The sequence below is a fragment of the Larimichthys crocea genome, chromosome XV (assembly GCF_000972845.2).
Source record: "Larimichthys crocea isolate SSNF chromosome XV, L_crocea_2.0, whole genome shotgun sequence".
Lineage (NCBI taxonomy): Eukaryota > Metazoa > Chordata > Actinopteri > Sciaenidae > Larimichthys > Larimichthys crocea.
The window spans coordinates 16921501-16942245 of record NC_040025.1 but is presented as its reverse complement, the minus strand read 5'-3'; the positions used below and the strand labels follow the sequence as shown (position 1 = coordinate 16942245).

The 20745-nt window shown below is 38.7% G+C and overlaps 1 protein-coding gene across 1 annotated transcript; it reads left to right on the top strand.

Moving 5' to 3' along the window:
* Positions 1–1345: 1345 nt before the first annotated feature.
* stat6 (signal transducer and activator of transcription 6, interleukin-4 induced) lies at positions 1346–20660 on the top strand. The gene is made up of 20 exons (XM_010748295.3): positions 1346–1956; positions 7876–8021; positions 8212–8356; positions 8679–8759; positions 8987–9170; positions 9834–9934; positions 11417–11565; positions 12176–12292; positions 12424–12591; positions 13017–13104; positions 13191–13313; positions 13400–13492; positions 16564–16767; positions 16851–16945; positions 17048–17181; positions 17570–17719; positions 17805–17865; positions 17981–18061; positions 18934–19050; positions 19162–20660. Exons 2-20 carry the CDS (start codon positions 7888–7890, stop codon positions 19223–19225), a joined length of 2289 nt encoding a protein of 762 aa, XP_010746597.3. The 5' UTR covers positions 1346–1956; positions 7876–7887; the 3' UTR covers positions 19226–20660.
* The last annotated feature ends 85 nt before the right edge of the window (positions 20661–20745 follow it).

Genomic DNA, 20745 nt, shown 5'->3' with positions numbered 1-20745 from the left:
ACAGAGTGAATTTGCCACCATGTATAATTTACATATGTGGAATTATTGAGCAACCTATTTTCATATATATTAACATATATTTGCATACAAGTAACAGCATATAGGCTACTTGACTGTGACTGTGCGCTCTTTATTTATATCTCAAATTTCAACATAACATAATAAGAACACAATAAATGTGTTCAAACAGTTAAAGATGTGGTGTGGTCACTGCTGTACATGCCAACATGACATATCTCATGTATGTGCACATATATTTTCTTATGTATGTTTTGTCCAGACACATATACATACTATGCATGCTTATTTCAGTATTTAACATACAACATAGAGGTGTTTAGTGACAGTGGTGTAAGATAGTGAAATATTGGCATTAACATGAGGTAAACATTTCAGGTACACTGAAAAAAAAGTCGACCAGGTTTACTCCCTGCAGCTGCAGCAATCCATATGCAATTCTATGCAAATCCATATTTATAGACATAAACATAGGTTTGGTCACTGCTGTCCTTGCATACAGCTTTTTGTAAGCAAAGGAGTTGTAGAAGTTTAACTCACATCCAGATCCTTCATTTAGATGAAAGTACAAATACAACTTAATAATAATAACTCCATCACAAGCAAAGTCCTGTCAGTGTCATAGTATTATGTACTGTACTATATGATGAAATAATGTGTGAGCGGTGTTGTGATATCATAAAATGGCAAGGTAAAATACATGTTAATGACTTAATACACAGTGAGATAGTATTGAACTGTCCCTCATGTGATAAGTAAATAATGTGTATCAATAAAATACATGCAGTGAAGTGAAAAGCAAAACATTTTGTAAAGTAGACAAATAAAGAAGAAAAAGAAAAAGAAAGTACCTCTAGCTGTAGTTGGAGGTACTAATATTTACTTAGTTTCATTTAAACTTTTTCATCATCAAACATCAGTTTCAGTTTATATAAAAATGAAAGCAGGAGCTGAAAATGAGTAAAAGCAGCCAGCAGGAAAAACAACTACAACTATGGTGTCCATATTAAGACTTCACAATAGTAACTACATCGACATACACAGCGTTTAATAATAACAAACAAATAAAAAATAATAATAAAAACACATCAGCTATCAACAATAAAACAGAAAGGTGTAATCTTAAGGACTAATGGATCACGTAGGCCTGGTGGCACAGTGGGTGCCGTTGGGAAGAAGTCTGTCTTGAAGGCACTGGCATCTGCAGATATGGTATCATGTGTCTCAGTAGAGAGAGAGACTTACTGGAAGTTTACAGCATCTAGTGAAATGACTCAACATTACTCCGCCTACGAATCGTTCACTGGAAGTTTACCAAGCCCACTGCTAGTTGTAGTTTCTGTTTTAAAGGCGGCAGACGAATTGCCAGAAATGTATGTATCCTGTTGGTGATCAGTGGATTCATTCTTGAGATATATTCTTTTAGGATTGTGTAATCTGTTATGATAACCAGACTATAGACTGGGGGGACAGATAAGGTGCTTTTTTCAAAACACAGTCTACTGTAGACTATTCTGCCCTTTTGTAACTTGGCATGGACATTTTTCTGTGCGACACACTGCTTGATTGCAGCCCTGATGCGACTACATGTCTCAGTCGTGTGTGAACTTGAACGTGAGGACAGGAAATAAAGCGCGATCCTCCATTCGTGGCACATTTGTGCGTAACAGGGAAGTAGAAAGCCTAACCTACTTTCTACGTTGTTAAAAGTTGTCTGTGTCCTGTGCGAGCTGCTCGGCGCTCAAAGTGAATTTCTCCTCGGTTGAAACGACGCTCGGTAATAATTCGTCTTTTCTACAAGAGACATTAACATTATATTGGGTCATGGAGGCAGGAAATGTGCAGTAGGATCTTCGGAGTACTTATGAGACAGAGGAGGAGGAAGAGGCGACGGACCGGAGCGTTTTTCAATCCTTAGAAATCTATATTTAATAGAAGGTAAGTGTTGTTTGTTTGTTTATTATGTCTCTGTTAAACACTATAACAGTGTTCAAGGAAATAGTTTGCAAATAAGTGAGGTTGTCTATCTCATGTTTTGGTTACAAAAAAAAAAAAGGATGTAGGCTATGTCGGCCTTATATCCTTACACAGCTAAGCAGACATTAAAAGTGGTTTATGTTTTTTTCAGTTTTACTAACTAAAACTAAGGCACCACCCTAACAGTGTGTTTCACATAATGTGGAACATGAATTATGTAATCATCATGTCAGCAATAAGGTTGTTTTCATCAACACGCACTGTGCCACCCAAAGGTACATTTGTTGTAGATAGTGACTCTTTAGTGTTTAATGCTGTTTATGCCACATTAAAATTCAACATTTATAGACTTGATTAGATTTTAACATGTCTCATGTCTCATATCATACACCATGTAATGAAAAGGCCCATCATATTTTAGGCTAATGCAGCTGTTTACACTGCAGTTTCTACTTTTTCATCCAGTATTTATGCTAATCATTTGTAAACTTCAATGTGACCGTGCAACTAACTGTAAGACTGTATGGTTAGTGATATTCATCCTGCAAGCACAGACTAGTAATGCTGAGGACATGTTGAGACAGCGACGTGTGCGGCTATTTATGTTTTTATTTTGTGTAAATCAAGTGATGAAATCCAGATGTGCAGCTCTGTTGAAGTCATGATACACCTCAGAGCATGACAGTGTTGGCTACAGAAGTGAGTTATGGAGACCAGAATCTGATATGAAAATGATTCATTTGACAAAAAACTTCCTGTTCAATAATATTGAGTTGAGTTGAGCAGCTGTTGAAGAAAGAAAGGAGGCTTTACCTTTCAGATCAAGTCAGATGATATTAATTCATTGGCATGAATGAGAGACAGATGACAGAAGTCAAACAAGACACGTATGTTCATGAAAATCTACAGTGTGAGAGAGACATACTGTATCTACACAGAAAACAAGGAAACAACCATGATAATTCTGCTATCAGAGGTTTTCCTATTTGTTTTCCTCCCCTGTTGTCCTTCTGTGGCCTTTCCTCTCTTAGCCCTGTTAAAGTTTTATAAAGTTTGTATTTGACTTGAGGGTCTAAACTTAGAAGATGTTGTATGCGGTAGAGATATTAAATTCTTGATTTTGGGCTATAGGAATAAAACTGACATGACTCAAGGCATGCTCACGCTGCCAACAGAACACAAAATTTAGGGAAGTTCAGTTTCATTTATCTGATGTAAGGTTTTTTAGGCATTAGACTTGTAAAATTTGGTCTGCTAGTTCAGTAAATTTGCGCTGTCTGGGAGGAAGTAACTCAGTTTGTAATGAGAGCACAACCTGTTGGCACCCAGGTTCATTTTCAAGGTTTTGGATGTGTTCGCATTAGCCTGCTGGAGCCAAATAAGAATTGGGTTTGTGTTGTGGGTCACTGCTCCTTGATGATCTTGGGAATTTTAGAAGGTTTAAAGGCGTTTCTGAATTGTGATTTTTAGGAATTGACCTGGCAGGGTGTGCTTTCCAGGACATCAACTTAGTACTCATTCAATAATATATATTAACAAATGAGGTAGCACAAAGTTTTCTTTCTAAGTTAAGAATTAAAATTCCCCCACATTGATTTCTGAGAATGCCAGTGAAAAATGGCCAGTACTGGTTTGACTTCCCATTATGCAGTGACATCAGCCAACACCTGATGTGTGGTTTTTCTATACCTCAACAGATTTTATCATATATCATGATATAAACGGAATGTCCTCTAAATATCATGGGTTTCCATATCACTCATGCATTTTATCAGAAGTTAAGATACAGCAGTGTATATCTGTTTGTTTCCACTTTATTCTGTGCATGAAGAGTCTGCTGAAGATGTAGGGTCAAATTTAAGTCCTGTTTAGAGTACAAAATCAATTTTCCAAGAGAACTAGCCAAGATAGCAGCAAGACAGCATTTCAAACACCCAAACAAGCATCAGTATCAATTCACAGAGGAAATGGATCTAGTTCAGGAAGCACTTACAAATTACAATTAAATTAGCCTCACTACATTTTAAAATGCTCCGATTGGAATCAGTCTATATGCAAAACTGTCTGCATGTGGATCCTGTTTGCCCCTTTCAGTACAACTTCAAACTGATATTCAGGAAATTCAATGTTTGTTCCTGATTTGATATTTTCTTACTCGTTGATTCCAGCTTAAACCAGAAGTCGTTCTGGTCCGCCGTCCTCCTGACTGCCTCAAAGCAATTATTTCTGCTCTGAGGATCGAGGAGGGAACTCTGAGGAGATGCGAGCGAGGATACACGAAAGCAGTCATTCAGAAGTCTTTTACCTGCCAACATGCCCTATTATCGCATATCAGTTAGACACTGCAGCTGATCTGATGTATCACAACATCTCTGGAGTTTCATAACAGAGTAAAGACTAATTACACTCGAGCATCACTTCCAAGATTTATTTATTTTTATTTACTTTCTGATGCTTAAAAACAGTTCAAAACAACTTTTCCCCCATTAACTTTTATTATGGATACAATTAAAGTCAGAGAGATGAGAGTCTGTCTGTCAGCAAGAAACACTTACATCATTGATTGTCATTTTTATTCAGTCACATGTGATGCTGGTGCATTGGATTTGATATGAGCATAGCTTACATAGCCTAATTTAAATTTAACCTGAATTATTCAGCCTAATAAATAACTTCTAGTGTTCAGTAAATACAAATATAAATAATGAACACAATTTAAACACATTCAGCCAGTAGAAATGATTTTGTAACACAGTGCACTGTATAAACACAGATGTAAAGGTATAACGTAGCATGATGTTGTCCATTATAAACCACACAAATCCTCCATACATTTTTTCATTTTGCTTATTTTAGACTTAGTCGTAACTAAAGAACCAGATGTCAAAGGAAACAAGTGTTGACTCAGTTGACCTTATAGACGTGGTCTATACAAACAGTATAAAAGGAGGAAACTGATTCCCAAAAGAGATTTATTGTACACCAGGGAGATGTATGCATGTCCTTGATAAGAGTGGACTTGACTTGGATTTTCTCAGAAGCTATTTGTCCACAGCTGGAGAGCATATTATCTCAGGAGGCCAAAACTAGTGCTAAGGTTGCTGTCTCTATGTCTTATAGCCTGATGCATCTTGTGACCTGATCACAGCTGACACAATATTCAGTTGCTACTGTTGATTGAATACAACAATGTTTCATTAAATAGTCTTTAAATAGCCAATGCCTTGGCCTGTGGAGTAGCAGGGCACTCACAGAGTTGCCTCACAATGCAGTGTAATTGCAGATCAAGAGATTCGGGAGTAAATGTTTCCATCCATTGTACCCTTCCTTCTTACAAGAGGCTGCACGACTGCTTTGCTTGTGTAAAACTAACCTGCCAAACAACACCTTCAAACTCCAGTCCCATGAGGAATCACAGCGTAAATAAAACCATTAAAAATCCATTTGTTTTTTTTGAGTTTCACATTGGCTCTGATACATCATACTAAATTATTAATTACCAATTAAATAACTCTCCAACTTAAATCATCACAGAAAATAATAATTTTAATGTGGTTAAATCAGAACAGTCAGTACACCATCCTGCACTGATCTGAATGAATGTGGTTGATTCTTGACTGTATGACATCTCCTTCAGTTCATGAAATCCCTACAGCACCTGAAGGCAGCAGAACTGGTATGTTGATAAATCTACAGCCTCTGAGAAGTGCTGCGGCAGAGCACAATGACGTTACACACGACCTTTTAGTGTATATACCTTCATTAAATGAAAATGACACCTCTATACACATCAGGCTGGTCAGTTATTACCCAATACTAGCTTTCTTTTGAGACATTACAAGGGCTCATGATAGCCTCTTTTCAAACTTATTTTATCTTATTGCCTCTTTTATCTTTTTAGACATTGTAGCGCAAAACATGTTGTATAACGTTAATTATGAAACTGTGCAACATTGTACAATGTAACATTAGAACTAATGCTAAACCATTGGTCCAATATAATCATAGAAATTGTATCACCCAGGGGAGTAGCACAAAAAAACAGGACAGTGTATAAATGTATTCTCTAGTCCTGTGCCCTGAATACTTCCTCAGCCCTGCGCCCCCTTACTATCTGTTCGAGAATCGAACTCATCTTGTCTTTGGGTGCATATTTGTGGTGATGTGGGTTCATGTAAGGCCTTCTGTTTGCTTAGTTCTAATTATCATGTTTAACTGTGTGAACAATGAGACTAGTAATATGGCTGAGAGAACATTTATTAATGACCACGCCCATGTCACCCAGCCCTTTTGCACTTTGTGCTGCTGCATAGATAGACAAATATGAACCAAAATCTAAAAGACCAATACAAAGTGCGTATAGGTGGCCTACACAGTCTACCACTCGGTCCAAGCGGGCCTGAGCTCAGCCCTCCTTTCTGTATACTAGTAGCATTGGTTGGATTATTCATTGGGCAGCTCTTGTGTAGCCACCAAAGCTATTGATTGAATTGTGCAGGGCACATTTTATTGAGGCAGAGGTGCAGTGTACCTGACAAGTGAAGCAAACTGCTCTGTGGTTTATTGTGCCTAAACATTTGTCTCCAAGATTGCAGGGCTGAAGAAAGAAAAAAAAAATACCACAGCCTATGTTCATGCTGTGGTTTCCAAAAATGTAGATAACTGTCAAAACAAACAAGTACCAGCATGTGAATTTCTGATGATCCATCAGCTTGACAGAGCCAGATAGTTTCATTGGAATGTTTGAGAGGCCCGATCTGGCCTGTTATGGCTATACAGTTCATAATCGAGCTTCGAGCACTGTAGCTGTCTGCTCTATCTGCTTTTTAGATTGCTAATCACATTGTGATCGCATTACATGCTGACTCTACTCTGACAGTTTAAACCTCACTTTACATTCATCCGTCATTTCTGTTTGTTTATTGTCTTTATGCTAAGCTAAATTAACCAGTTTCTCAACTTCTTTTTCTTCTTCTCAGCAGTATTCTAATTTTATAGATAACTCTCTTACAGAGCCCCCCACCAAATCTTAATTGTGTAACCATAAATAGTCAATTGCTGATGTGACTGAGTTTGGAAATATTCAGTATGTTGGATGACTTGTTTTTTCTTCTACAGTTGTAACACAGTGGGAATATTTGCAGTAGCTAAGTAACAACAGGCCAACGTGTTGGCAAGAGTTGCTGGGTGACACATAGAGGTTTGTTTAGTCACATTATAACTAGGCATTGTCCCATTTTTTCAGTATGATAGTAGTCGTGGTGCACTATGAAGATTTTCTTGTTCATCACCATTCAAAAATTAAATTCAGGATAATAAGTAACTCAAGAAAAAAACACAGACTGTGTTTAGGATTGAAACAGGAAACCACTCTCAACTTACATGACAGTCAAACTGCAGGGTATATCCAAGCTTTAGGATTCATGAAGGTCAAACTGGATGTTCAACACAAGTGGTGGTAACTGGGAAGTATAGGGATTAATGGATTGACCTTGACATTATTATGAAATAGTGGTAAAACCACAGAGCTGTTGGAAGGTTTAACGTTTACATTATGTGCTTCACCACATGTGGAAAGTTAATAAAGCTTGCAGGATATTTGCTTGACAACAGATTTAAAACATCCATATGTGTCTCTCCACAGCAGTGGTGTTAGAGTTTTCCAGAAGATTGTTTCCCTGAAGCAGTTTTGCAAGTTTAGGATAAAAACAAGCCTAACAGGTCTTGTCTGCGTTTCTAGAACTTGATATACCTCATATTACTCTGTACAACTGATCTCCAAAAACTGAAATATTCAGCCCCACTTGCTTCCACTCTAATTTAAAAATGCAGTAAAATGTAATTTTTATACCTAATGTACTTTTACTCTGACTTGTGTAGCCCTGCCTGATCATGGCCCAGTGGAGTCACATGTCCCAGATGATACAGTGCCTGCCTGATGAAACTATCAACAACCTCTATCCCCCCAATGCCTTCCCCATCGAAGTCAGACATTTTTTGGCTGATTGGATCGAGAGCCAAAGATGGTATGACACAAACACATGCATGCACACACACACACACACACACACACACACACACACACACACACACACAATTACACACACACAATTACACAGATGCTGTATGCTTGCATGTACAGTATACAGTGCATGCATGTGTGCTCTGTTTACATGCACATACTCTATATGCATGTTTGTGTGTGTGTGCTCACAGGGATGACTTTGAGATGGAAAACATGGAGCAGAAGGGCCAGTCACAGGCTCTGTTGGAGCAAACCATCAACATGCTGCAAACAATTGCTCAGCAGAACGCCAACGTGGTGGACAGGATGAAGCTGATGCAGATCAGCAGGAACATGGTATGGGGACTGTGTCACTTAGTAGCTCCCAGAACAGGATTTAGGATAAGTTTCCTGGCTGAGTCCCTGACAGGTTTCAATAAGTCAGTGTCACTCATGCCTGCTCTTTGTAGTATGCAGCTGAATGCAGTTTCTTCAAGTCATGGTGTAATTCAGAACTGCACAAACTTGCTTGTAACATCTGGTTACAACATAGATATAGACAATTTGCCAGCTATATTATCCATGACATCAGCTGAATAAACTGCTGCATACTCGTAGTTCCACTGATGTACTATGGGCCATTCTTTTAGATTTGATGAGACATGTGCTTTCTTTATAGACCATGTTCCAGCGCAACCCTCTCCAGTTTGGAGTGATGGTCAGGGATATCCTCAGGAAGGAAAGGACTCTGCTTAGATCGGTAAGGTGAAATTCCAATTTCAACCCAGGGTGCAAACGGTGAGCTGCAATTTGTGTCAAAATATGTAGTCATAAAACACAGACATGATATACGAATGTTTGAGGACACTTTGATACACTACAAAGATGAACTAACTGACTCCATGACAGGATTGTACCCCTAAGAAATGTGACAAGTTCTGCTCCTTGCATCCCACAAGTGTATTAAGTTCTGTTTCATGTCTGTAGCCCAATCAGATGCCCAATGCTCCACGCTATCCTGACTATCCGAGTAGCGAGTCTTCCTTCCCCAACATGCAGGATGTAGATCACCTGGTTCTGAAAGTGCTGGAGGCCCAAGAAAACCGACAAAAGAGGCACCAGCTGCAAGAAGAACTCAATTGGGAGAGGGATAAGTACGAGGGTTTACAAGGTGAGAGACACAAACACAAGGTAAACACATCTCCAGTAACACCCTCCCTTATACTTAAACAGCCACACTGCAGTACTGAGCACCAATAAGCTCTACTGATGTAACTGGAGCTTACTCATGTAGTAATAGAGAGTGGCATTGTAGTATGGTTTTATTCATTCCTCCTTTTTAAAGATTAATTCATGTTTTCATTTTATTTTTCAGTTTAGTTTTTGAGTGAGAATAGTCTTGAGCTTTTTATTCTTTTTTATTAATATTTCTCATTCCTTATTTAAAAAACATTTCAACGTTAAGATTTAGCTCAGTTTGGGGAAATAAAATATATTCATAGACAAGCGGAGGAGAGGAGGATGTTAGCAAAGATGACATCTATGATGAACAACTCCTCCCATCCCCTGCATGAGACTCCTTCAGCAACAGGCTGCTTCTTCCACCATGTAAGAAGGAGCGCTACTGTGGCACTGTTAAATTACTTAATTACTTTGTGTTATACCTGTGTTAATTATATTTACTGTATCTTCTATTGTGTCACAAATGACTCAGTTTTACTTAGTGCTTTCATTTTCATTTTAGAAAAATTAGGAAAGTTCTCATAATTGTGCCCTGTCCTGTACTGTAGTGTGGATTGAACTCAGCACATGATATATTTTTTGGTTTGCACAGGGCCCGTCCAACAGAACGGACTAAATCCCACAAACACAGAAATCCAGAAACTCCAGACCAAAATCCAGCAGCTGGAGTACAGTGTAAAAGCAATGTCCACGGTAAGCTTGGCAGTGGCTTCTGCTATGAATGCCAAAATTACTGAGAGTGGATTTAGTTCTCAGGAAGCTTTGTCATCAAAATGCAGCTGTTATAAGGACAACGCTATTTTTCATCTTCTGATGCTCATTAAGTATGTCTTTTGGCTATTTTATGGATGAATACTTTAATATGCGACTGTAGTAGTGCTGAAAAAGTTTTTTTTAATGAAGGTTGTATGAGGTACTTCTCCACGGCGGCCAGCATGATCCCAGTTTAGAGAAGGAGACAGAAATCCTGGCCAAGACTTAGAGCAAAGCACTGCTGTGGACAGAGTCATCAGAAAAATGTGTTACACAAAAAGGCCCACCTAAAAATATCAATATCAGTTTAAGCTTGTAAAGGGCATATTCTCACCGTACTACCTTGCCTTCAGATTTGCAGCGGTATGCATATCACAATTGTGCTTTGGTGTAGGAATACGTAAGTTCTACAGTTGAGACAATGTAGTACTTTAACTGTGACGGCAAGTTAAAGCTGTGAGAATATGCTTGTACACTTGAATGAATCTTGATTTTTTATGGGCCTTTTTAAATGTAGTTTAAAGACTTTTTCTTCTGATCCTGGGAGCCAAACTGGGAGGATGCTGAATGCTGTCTACTGTAAGTAACATACTGACTATGGATAAGTACCTCATACAATTCTACTTAAAAAAAATAGACAGAAAACAGTTTAAGTAGTTGATTACTGAAATGTGGAGTTGGAGGTTAAAACAGTTTTTCACCAGTTTTCAGTCCAAGATTTTTTGGGTGGTCCTAAAGGGTAGCTCGATGACACACTGAGGCCACCCTGAGCATACCCCTGCACCCCTAGCAGAGAGATCAAATTTGAAACACTCTGAGCGAGATGAATTCATCTCGCTCAGAGTGTTTCAAATTTAGTCATGTCATTTTCTGAACTCATCGGACACGTTTCAGTCACTTCAAAATTGCTGCTTGACTGCTCGCATGAGTGGGCGTGGCTTCAGCACATTCAGCGGATACTCCCCCACAGTCCTGGACCAGAGAATACTGCTATTTTTTTTAACCATATTTTGACACCTAATTTCATACTTGTTGATATTCTTAATAATTCAAATTTGACTGAGTAGTTAATAACACTTTCTTCTTTGGTCTGACAAACTCAGAACACATTTATTTTTACTATACACAGACTTTAAATGATGTGCAGACAAAATTAATGATTGGTAGGCAACACCATTACCAGAGTGTTATTTTATAGAATAAAAATGTAAGAATGGCTCGATAAATCACATGGTTTACAGTTACTTGAAACAACTTGTAATGGCATAAATTATGTGAAGCTCTCTGTGTCCTAATATGCTTTGGTGTGTATGAAGGTGTGATATTTCTGATATTTTTACATGATATTTATTGACATGCACATGCATCCATGTGTTTGCCTATGTGTGTCAGTGTAATGTTTTTGGATGTTGGTTGTTGTAGAAGTGTTCCCAGCTGCTGCAGGACTGTGTGGACTGTCTGGAGCAGTGTCAGACCCGACTTATCAGCAGGCTGAAGGCGTGGAGGTGGGAGCAGCACAAGGCCACCATCGGACATCTCTTTGATGACAACCTAAACCCCCTGCAGACCTGGTGAGGTGCACTCTACTCTACTTGTTACTTTTTGGACTGACTGCCTTTGTGTTGTATTGTTTGTATCCAGTTTAATAAAAGGACACGCTTAATTAAATAATACACATAAGAAAGACAACCTTACACAATTTAAGTGCTGTACTGTAAGTTTGTTTTACCTCTTTTTTAAAGGGCTAATGCATAGTACACTATTACTGCTTTATAACTTTACAAGGGTTCAAACACTTCAAACATATTGCACCTCTAAAACATCCACCCAACTAAACATTTAATTAGATGGAACACATTTGGATGGATGCCCTGAAGTTTTAACTGTTAATTTCATGGTTGATTAATCTGAGTATTTTTTTCTATTGGTTAAACACTAGCCTTACTAGCAGAGTGGCTCTAAGGTTGGCACTTGGTTCAGTTGGTTGGTTGGTCAGTCAGTCAGTCGTTAACATTCGCCACAGTGTCAGATATTCTCTCCTGATTATCTTCTCGTGGGAGTCAAGGCCAGGATCCATATCCATATTCTGACTTCATAGTGTATGATATGATGAAAAATCACGGCTTGACACGTTTTATTTAGTCTTTAATTCTTGCTCACTCTTGGTGTTGACCTATTTAGGTGTGAGCAGCTACTTGGTGTAAACGGAAAGCTTAGACAGGAACTGATGCTGACGGGAGAACTAATTCCAGATCTCCAGGAAAGGCTTGGGAAACTCCTGCAGGTCCTGATCCAAAGGTAACAGTCACATTGCTTTCTTTACTAGATATCTATGTTTTTTTAATAGTTGAACTGTGAAAGAAAGTTCTTTTTTCTAACAAATTTTTCCCTCTCTTCCTCGTCACTCATGTTACTGTTGACTCCTTCAGCTCTCTTATAGTGGACAAACAGCCCCCACAGGTCATTAAGACCCAGTCAAAGTTCTCCACTACTGTGCGATATCTGCTGGGGGAGAAAGTAGCTCCCGGGAAGCCTGTTGTGCTGAAGGCGCAAATCATTAATGAACTGCAGGCCAGGAGCCTTGGCAGTGTACCAGGGTGAGTCGTGCAGTATACACAGCATATCATAGCAACATGGAGGACTGCACACTGTCAGGGAGGATTTAATCTGTATTTGTTTTGCTTTTATTTCAGTTATACTTGGATTAAAGATAAAAACCTGTACATCAAAACAATTAACTCACAATATATTCCAAGACAACTCTGAAATTACTAGATAACGTGAAAGCTTTACGATGCACATTTTCATACTCAGCACCCTGTGTTAATAATTATAGAACATTTCTGTTATGTGAATTGGATCCTTTGAAATGTGTTTGTAAATTTGTGAAACTGAACATCATGCATGACATGTCTGCACATGTTGTTCAGTGTCTTATAAACCCAAATTGGCAAAACAAAAAAATGAAAACTTTAAAATGGGTTACTGGCACTTACTGTATCCTTTTGTTTTTCCCTTTCAGTGATAATGTCGGAGAACTGATCAACAACACCGCCATCCTAGAGCACAACACATCCAGCAAGAGCACATGTGCTACCTTCAGGAATATGGTTTGTACCTCTCTAGATTTCTCAGCCTAGATTAAATTATTATTTAGCTTTTCTAACAAATTCAAACTCTTGTTTTGGTTTAACAGTCCATCAAGAAGATCAAGAGAGCAGACAGAAAGGGATCAGAGTCTGTGACAGAGGAGAAATTTGCTCTTCTGTTTTCGACAGAGATCACCATCACAGGCTGTGACAAACCCTACAGGATACAGGTTTGACCCTACCTGTTGTTCTACCTGCTATTTAACTGGTCTTTACACACTGTTGCTAAATAAAATGTTTATATCATATATTATAGATGATCTCACTGCCAGTGGTTGTCATTGTCCACGGTAGTCAAGACAACAACGCTCTGGCGACCATCATATGGGATTGTGCCTTTTCCGAACCAGTAAGTGCCAAATTATTAATTTGTTTTCCTGTTATTAGCGATGCAGTTTGCTTGTTGGTGTCATTATGAACACAATAACTTAATTTTAGTCAGCCAACTCATGTGGAATAGATTGCTATGTGAATGTAGACATGTGCAGCATTAATGTTGGCTAGAGCATAGGGCTCTAACCTTTACTAGAAGAGAATAGCTGTTCCTGTTGTTTCTTTTTTTAAACTTCATCACTCCCCATAAGGAAACACCAAACTCAGCACAGGAGGGTATTAATAATAACTTCCTGCAATAAGGGAATGTAGACTACAAAACCCAAAGGTGCATCCTAGAGTGAAATTGGGGCTTACGAAATGCAATATAATAATAATAACTTATATCACATTGTAAGGTGTCCTATACTGATTTGAATTAAAATACACAATACACTCTCAATAATATGTTTAATGGTGTTAACAGGAATGTGAGCACTGCAGAAACCAGAGAGTCCTCCCAAACCCACAGAGACTGATGTCAGCTATTCAGTTGAATCTGTTGTTTTATGATCATTCATAAACAGAAGCACATGAAAACATTGCAGGGACTATACTTTGGTAAACTGAGGCAGATAAGCCTAAACCCAAAAACTCTCCTGAGATGCAGCTGCAGGCTATGGCATGTCAGCTGTGCAGCAGGTAATTATAGTATTAACTTACAGGAAGCGTATTTAACATTTGAACAAATTTGAGCAGAAAGATTGTTGGATAGCGATGGGATTGTTGCCATTATTTGATGGCAGACAAGAATCAGTCCAGGCCCACAGCAGTCTTATGGCATGCACTTTAACTAGATGTTCTACCTCTCGTACACTGCTGCTACACTGTCAATTGATGCAAAACCTCCCCTTAATCACTGAGTCTGCATTGTGTTTTTCCAGTTCAGTAAAAATAAACTAAAAGTCAGTAGTACAAAGGTTCTAACCATACATGTGGCTATTCTCATATCAAGTCCCAAATACTATGGTTGAATTGACTGTTCAAAAGTATCAGCTTTAAATATAGAGGTCTAAAAACTGTATGATTTATAACAGTGCCAACATATAAGCAAGGGAGGAGGAGAACCATCTGCACCATTGACAGATGGCATCTAGATTAAAATACATTTTAGCAGACAAACTATGAGATATAATGTTGTATGATAAGCAGACCAGTGCATTGATTTAACTTAGCAGGAGCTTAGTGGTTTAGATTTAAATACGACATAAAATGTAGTAAAGCCAACTGACACATAACATGTAGGCAAATATGCAAATTTGCTTTCTGGGTTACACAAGAATATCAGTACCAATCTCATATTTATTTATTTTTTATAGATACTTTATTGATCCCTCGAGGGTCACGCAGGTTTTTACATGCATTTTACCCAGAATACAACCATACACACTCAGTGGGCTCATAAACATGCAAATGTGGAGAGATGGTGGAGTAAATGGCAGCCACATGTAGCGGTTTCCTGGGAGTTAGGGGTTCAGTACCTTGCTCAGGGGTACCTCAGCAGTGCCCAGGAGGTGAACTAGCACCTCTCCAGCTGCCAGGCCACCCTCTATACTTGTCTGTCTAAAATACAGTATGAAACTACAGTCAGCAGCCAGTTAGCCTAGCTTAGCACAAAGACTGGAAACAGGGGGAAGCAGCTAGCCTGGCTCTGTCCAAGGGTAACAAAATCTACCTACCAGCACCTCTAAAGTTCACTGAGTAGCATTTACAGGGGGGTTATGCGCCAGACTATCAATACTATAGATCTTTTTCGTTGCAGACATTTTGACTTGGTGTAATATGAAAAGCACAAGTAAAACTTAGTTGCATTAATTGTTGCAGTAACTCATGACACAGTGACAGTGAGCCAGCATATACAATAACAGGACCTCAAACTGGGGACCTTTCAGACACAAGGCAATCTGAGCTGCGGTCGTTGCTGGCTTCATCGCTGTCTGCGCCAAGCAGTGCAGCACGACCCACTTAGCTCGACGTAGCGAAAAGCCATCATGGCGTAATGCAAGCCATTGGAAATAATGGGTTTCAGAGCGTAGTGGTGTCGGTGTGAAAGGGCCTTAACTCACCTAAATGGAATGCAGTCATTTTTAATGTTATCAATTACAGTTGTGCTTTTCCTTTCGTGACAAGTCATAATATCGGCTGTGAAAAAGGTCTATTGATCTATCCATAAAGGCAATATTAGGAGGATAATCACTGTGCAAATAGGCTGTAGGCAAGATAACGTCACTGCTGCGAATAAAGAATATTATCCACTACTAGAGACTTCGGTTTGCACAAATCCTATTCTGTCAGGGTGCTGGTAATGGCAAGGAGAACCCAAAAACACAACTCAGAGGCAGACAAGTTTAAAGGATAAGCAGTTTAGTCAGTCCCAAGTACAGGCAGGGTCAAAACCAGGGGAGCAGAAAGGCAAACAAATCCGACAAGGGGCAGGCAGGAATCCAAAGTACAAAACAGGGTCAGAACGAGAAGACTAAACTGGAATCGCTGGAGAGCTTGGCAAACAATATAACACAAGACAATCTGGCAGGGATGAAGTGGAAATGAACCAGTATATATGCTGAGGGACTGATGAGCGGGGAAAACCAGGTGAGGGAAATGAGCTGATTGCAAGGTGGGATCTGACATGACAGGAGAATTAGTAGACATGGAACCAATATAGACAGACATTGTAACTATGTAACATATTAAATACTTAAACATCAGCACACACATGTCTCCTGGTTGATTTTATCAGACAAAATATTATTATATAATATGCAGCATTACCAATTTATGATATGGAGTTGGAAATGAGCCACAGACTTACAGTAATGTGCACACAAGCTCTCTGGACAAGTTTCCTGTTTGCTTTGGCAGTCAACCCAAGTCCAAGTGTTGACTGGAAATAGTCCGAAGTGGTCTGTAAGAAATTAATTGATTTTTTTAAAATGCCCAACCACTGAAACACACAAACCATTTGTGATGTTAGTCAGCTTCCACTGACATCATCGTAAATACAACACAGTGTTCTCGCCATGTCAGCCTCTTTGTCATTGTCATCAGGACAGAGTGCCATTCGTGGTGCCTGAGCGTGTGCCGTGGAGGATGATGTACAGCACTCTCAACAGTAAATTCACCTCTGAGGTCCAGACACAACACAATCTGGACCACTACAACCAGCATTTCTTGGCCCAGAAGATATTCGACAAGCCTGACTTTGCAGATGACTTTAGCAACATGATGGTCTCCTGGGCCCAGTTTAATAAGGTACACACAGCTGTATGTCTTCTCGCACAGACATACACAGGTTGACATACACTGAAATCTCACAGTGCCTTTTTATCTCACAGGAAGTGCTCCCAGGGCGACCGTTCACTTTCTGGCAGTGGTTTGAGGGGGTGATGGAGCTGACCAAAAAGCACTTGAAGACCTACTGGAGTGAAGGGTGAGGGGACCCACCCTCCCCCTGCTATTTCAAAAATAAATATTAGCAACTTGCTGCAGTCTGTTTATAATTAAAAGAGTTTCCAATGTTTTGCTCCACTAGGCTCATATTTGGTTTCATTGGGAAGCAGCATCTACACCTGATCCTCAAAGAGAGGTCCAATGGGACGTTCTTGCTTCGCTTTAGTGACTCTGAAATCGGAGGCATTACCATTGCATATGTGTCTGCTTCTGAAAGTAAGTTCTAGTCCCAGTTTGAGTTTGGCTGAGCTGAATGGTTTTATTTTATATTTTTGCATTTGGACATTTTCTTGTTGAACTGGCATCCATTTTTAAGACTGTAGTCTATTTTGAAAATGACCAAGATGATTAAAAATCTTATCTATAGATACATACATTATGGTAAATGTTGATATTTATGTAACTTTTCATAGTAATAGCAGCCTGTTAAGTCTTGCATAGTTCTAGTGTCCCACACATGAAACAGTGGATGGTAAAGATAAATACTACTACTAATACTGCTAATAATAATAATAATGAAAATATTATGGACTGACACTCTCTCTCCTGATTCACACACACACACTTGCACATGAACTGACATATCAAACTTTTTTTCTCCTAGATGGGGGACAAAAAATCCAGAACATCCAGCCCTTCACCAAGAGAGACCTTGAGATACGAAGCCTTGGTGACCGCATTCGGGACATTGGTCACATTACACACCTGTACCCTGACTTTCCTAAGCATGAAGTTTTCAAAAAATTCTACACAGGTAATGGTCTTCATGCACAGAGTCATCAGACATTAAAGCGAGAACAGACCATAACACATTTCTTTTCTGCTATTGTTTGAAACAGAGCCTCAACCCTCGTCTGTTGGGGGTTATATCCCTGTGTCTCTCCATACTAAAGTCGGCATGTAAGGAGCTGTTTTTACAAATACACTGAGTCATTTAATGCACTTAAAGTAAAAGCATGGGAGTTTATCGTGTGTGTGTGTGTGTGTGTGTGTGTGTGTGTGTGTGTGTGTGCAGGGAAGCTGGCTCAGCCGCACAACCACCACCCATTATGGCACCTCTCGCTGAAAGCCCTCACAATCCCAGTGGCTTAGCTGTGTAAGTGTCACATCTACACATTTCTCTCTTTCATTTTTTTTTCATACTACTCAACGTACTTCCTGTCATTCATATTCCCTGGTACTGTCCTTTCACAAACAATCGACTACCATTAGGAACATTCAGGTTACATACAGGTTCAAATGCAGAAGGTACTCAAATTTTTTGCATTTTTACTGTAAAAGTGGAAATGCCAAAGTCCACCTCTGAAAGTACAGCAATAGCATTTATGTCTTATTAAAGGCAAAAACCTTTATTCTTAATCATGCAATTATGGCTCCTGTAAAAGATAGATAATACAGTCATCATTCAGTGACATCAGGTATTTTGTGTGTTTGCTCCAGTATCTCACTAAAACTGAAATCTGTAACAGTGTAAAACAGTGTAGAACTGGGAGGAATATTCCAATCCCAGCTGACATCACATTGGAAAGGTGTAGAAAGTTACGTCTCCCCTAATTATTTCCATATCTGTTCTTTTAATAGTAGTCTGAAAAGATTATGTTTGTAATAACTGGTAGAACACTTGGTCTACTTTCTTTTGACTTTATTGGCCTGGCCTCATGCATCATTGTGTACAAAACAAAGGTAACAGATTTCTTCTTAATAGCAGCACAGCAAATTTATGAATAACTTACAAAACAAGTCAACTACTCACTGTGATGCATATTTGTGGTGCTATATATCTTGACATGAAAAGCAAAGAGTAAATAATGAGGTCTTTGATTTGTAATTTAATCAGTGTCCATTTATTATGCCAAAGCATGACATGATTTGCATCCTTTGATCAAGTGAAGCTTGTATCTTATGCTGTTACTGGTCATTAATTAATCTGTGGTTTTAGTTTATAGCGCTTCCTGCTGTTTCTTTCAGGCATACTTTCCAGCAACCATTTAGTCCATCAGAGTCCCTCCCTCCAGAAGGAATGGATACTGCAACAAATGCTCCTGTGGACTTCAGTCAAAACCCTTCTGTCTTCGCTGGACACCTGTAGGTTTTTTATCTTAATTTCTGTGCATGATCCGTGCTATATTTTGTTTTTTGAAAAATACCTTTACTCAGTTCTGAGATGCCACTTAGGTGTATGTGTCTGTCTTCTAGCCCTGCAGGTAACAGTATGGAACTAGAAATAGATTTAGATTTTCTCCAAAATCTGGACAACTAGGAAGACAGTCCATCAAAGTTTTCTTTGGAGCACAAAGCAGACATCGAATAAGAGACCGGAGCCTAAATCGTCTGTCTGACTGGGAAAAATGTGGGAAAAATGCGCCATTGCTTGTGCAGACGGTCTTCCTTCACTTTCATCATTCATCTACAGCTTCATCTACATTTGAGTAAAAAAAAAAAAGAAAAAAAAAAGACTTATTGGAGACAAATTAAATTTCTCTGGGACTCAACATGTTGATCTAGTGCTACGTGAAAGCAGGAAATCATCTTGAAGGACAAAGTAAAACTGAGAACAAACCAGAACGAGGGATTGTCATTGTTCTCCATCGGCTAGCCTTCTGTCTGTCTCTCTCTCTCCCGATCTTAGGTTTGTTGATGTCTTTTCTGTTTATACTACACACATTTTGGAAAATAAGTGATGTTGTACAGATTACAGTAGATTTGCAACAGGGACCAAACATGCATAAAAAGCAGACAGTATGATGCTCATGGTAACGTGACAATGCCGCTCAGTGGACCGTCAGCTACCGGAGGTTATTTGGCCCTCTGTTTGTTGCATGTTATTTAGTCATGATAAAGAATAGTATTCTCCTGTTGTATATAATCCTTCCTTGTGATTGAAAAGCCTGGTTCAGCCTCAACTATAGTATGTTATACACTCAGTGTCACAGAGACACATAGTATGCATGGCAAATACTTCATGAAATGTTTATGATCTGAACTCATTCTGTATAGTAGAGGATTAGGGGCGTGAAATAAACAAAAGCTTCATCACCGTTGACTGTGAAACTATACCACATTGATGGACACTTACATCAGATGGCAGAAGGGGTGATGGTGGGTAAGTTGGGTGCAGTTATATGTACGGTATATATTGATTTTGAGCTTTTGTCAGTTAATCTCAACCGGTAGATTTTGGACTTTTTGTAAGTATGTATTAGGTTCTATTAACTGAGCTTAAGTATCACTGATTACATTGTTTTGATTCTTCATTTCTCTGTTTAGATGCCTTAATGCACACAACAAAAGCAGGACTAAGAGTTAAAATTATGAAAATAGCAAAAGTAGATGATCAATAGTATAATTACAAACCATTCCTTCTTCATTTCCGTAAATTCTCAAATTTGATGTCATTTTATGAAACTGGATTAATGCAATGTTGTTTGGAGTCTAACAATTCATATTTTTGTGCCATTTACATTTTTTTGTATTGTTTTGTTTAGAGTTTAGAGTTTAGTGGTTTTAAAAACTAAAAAGCTGAATATAGTACTAAATGAATAAAGAAAACATTGCAGGGAAAAGATGAACAATATTATTTTGACAAACAATGTAGTATCTTTGTTTTGCGGGAGCTGATTCTAATCAAATTTTGTTCTGATCTTAGCAGCTTTCATTCACATCTGAATGTATATTAAATCAATTCTCCTCATAAACTACATTCTTGTTTTATGAAAAGCTTTGCTCTACCTAATATCACTCTCAGTGGTGTGTTGGATGTACCATGTTGCATGTATCTTT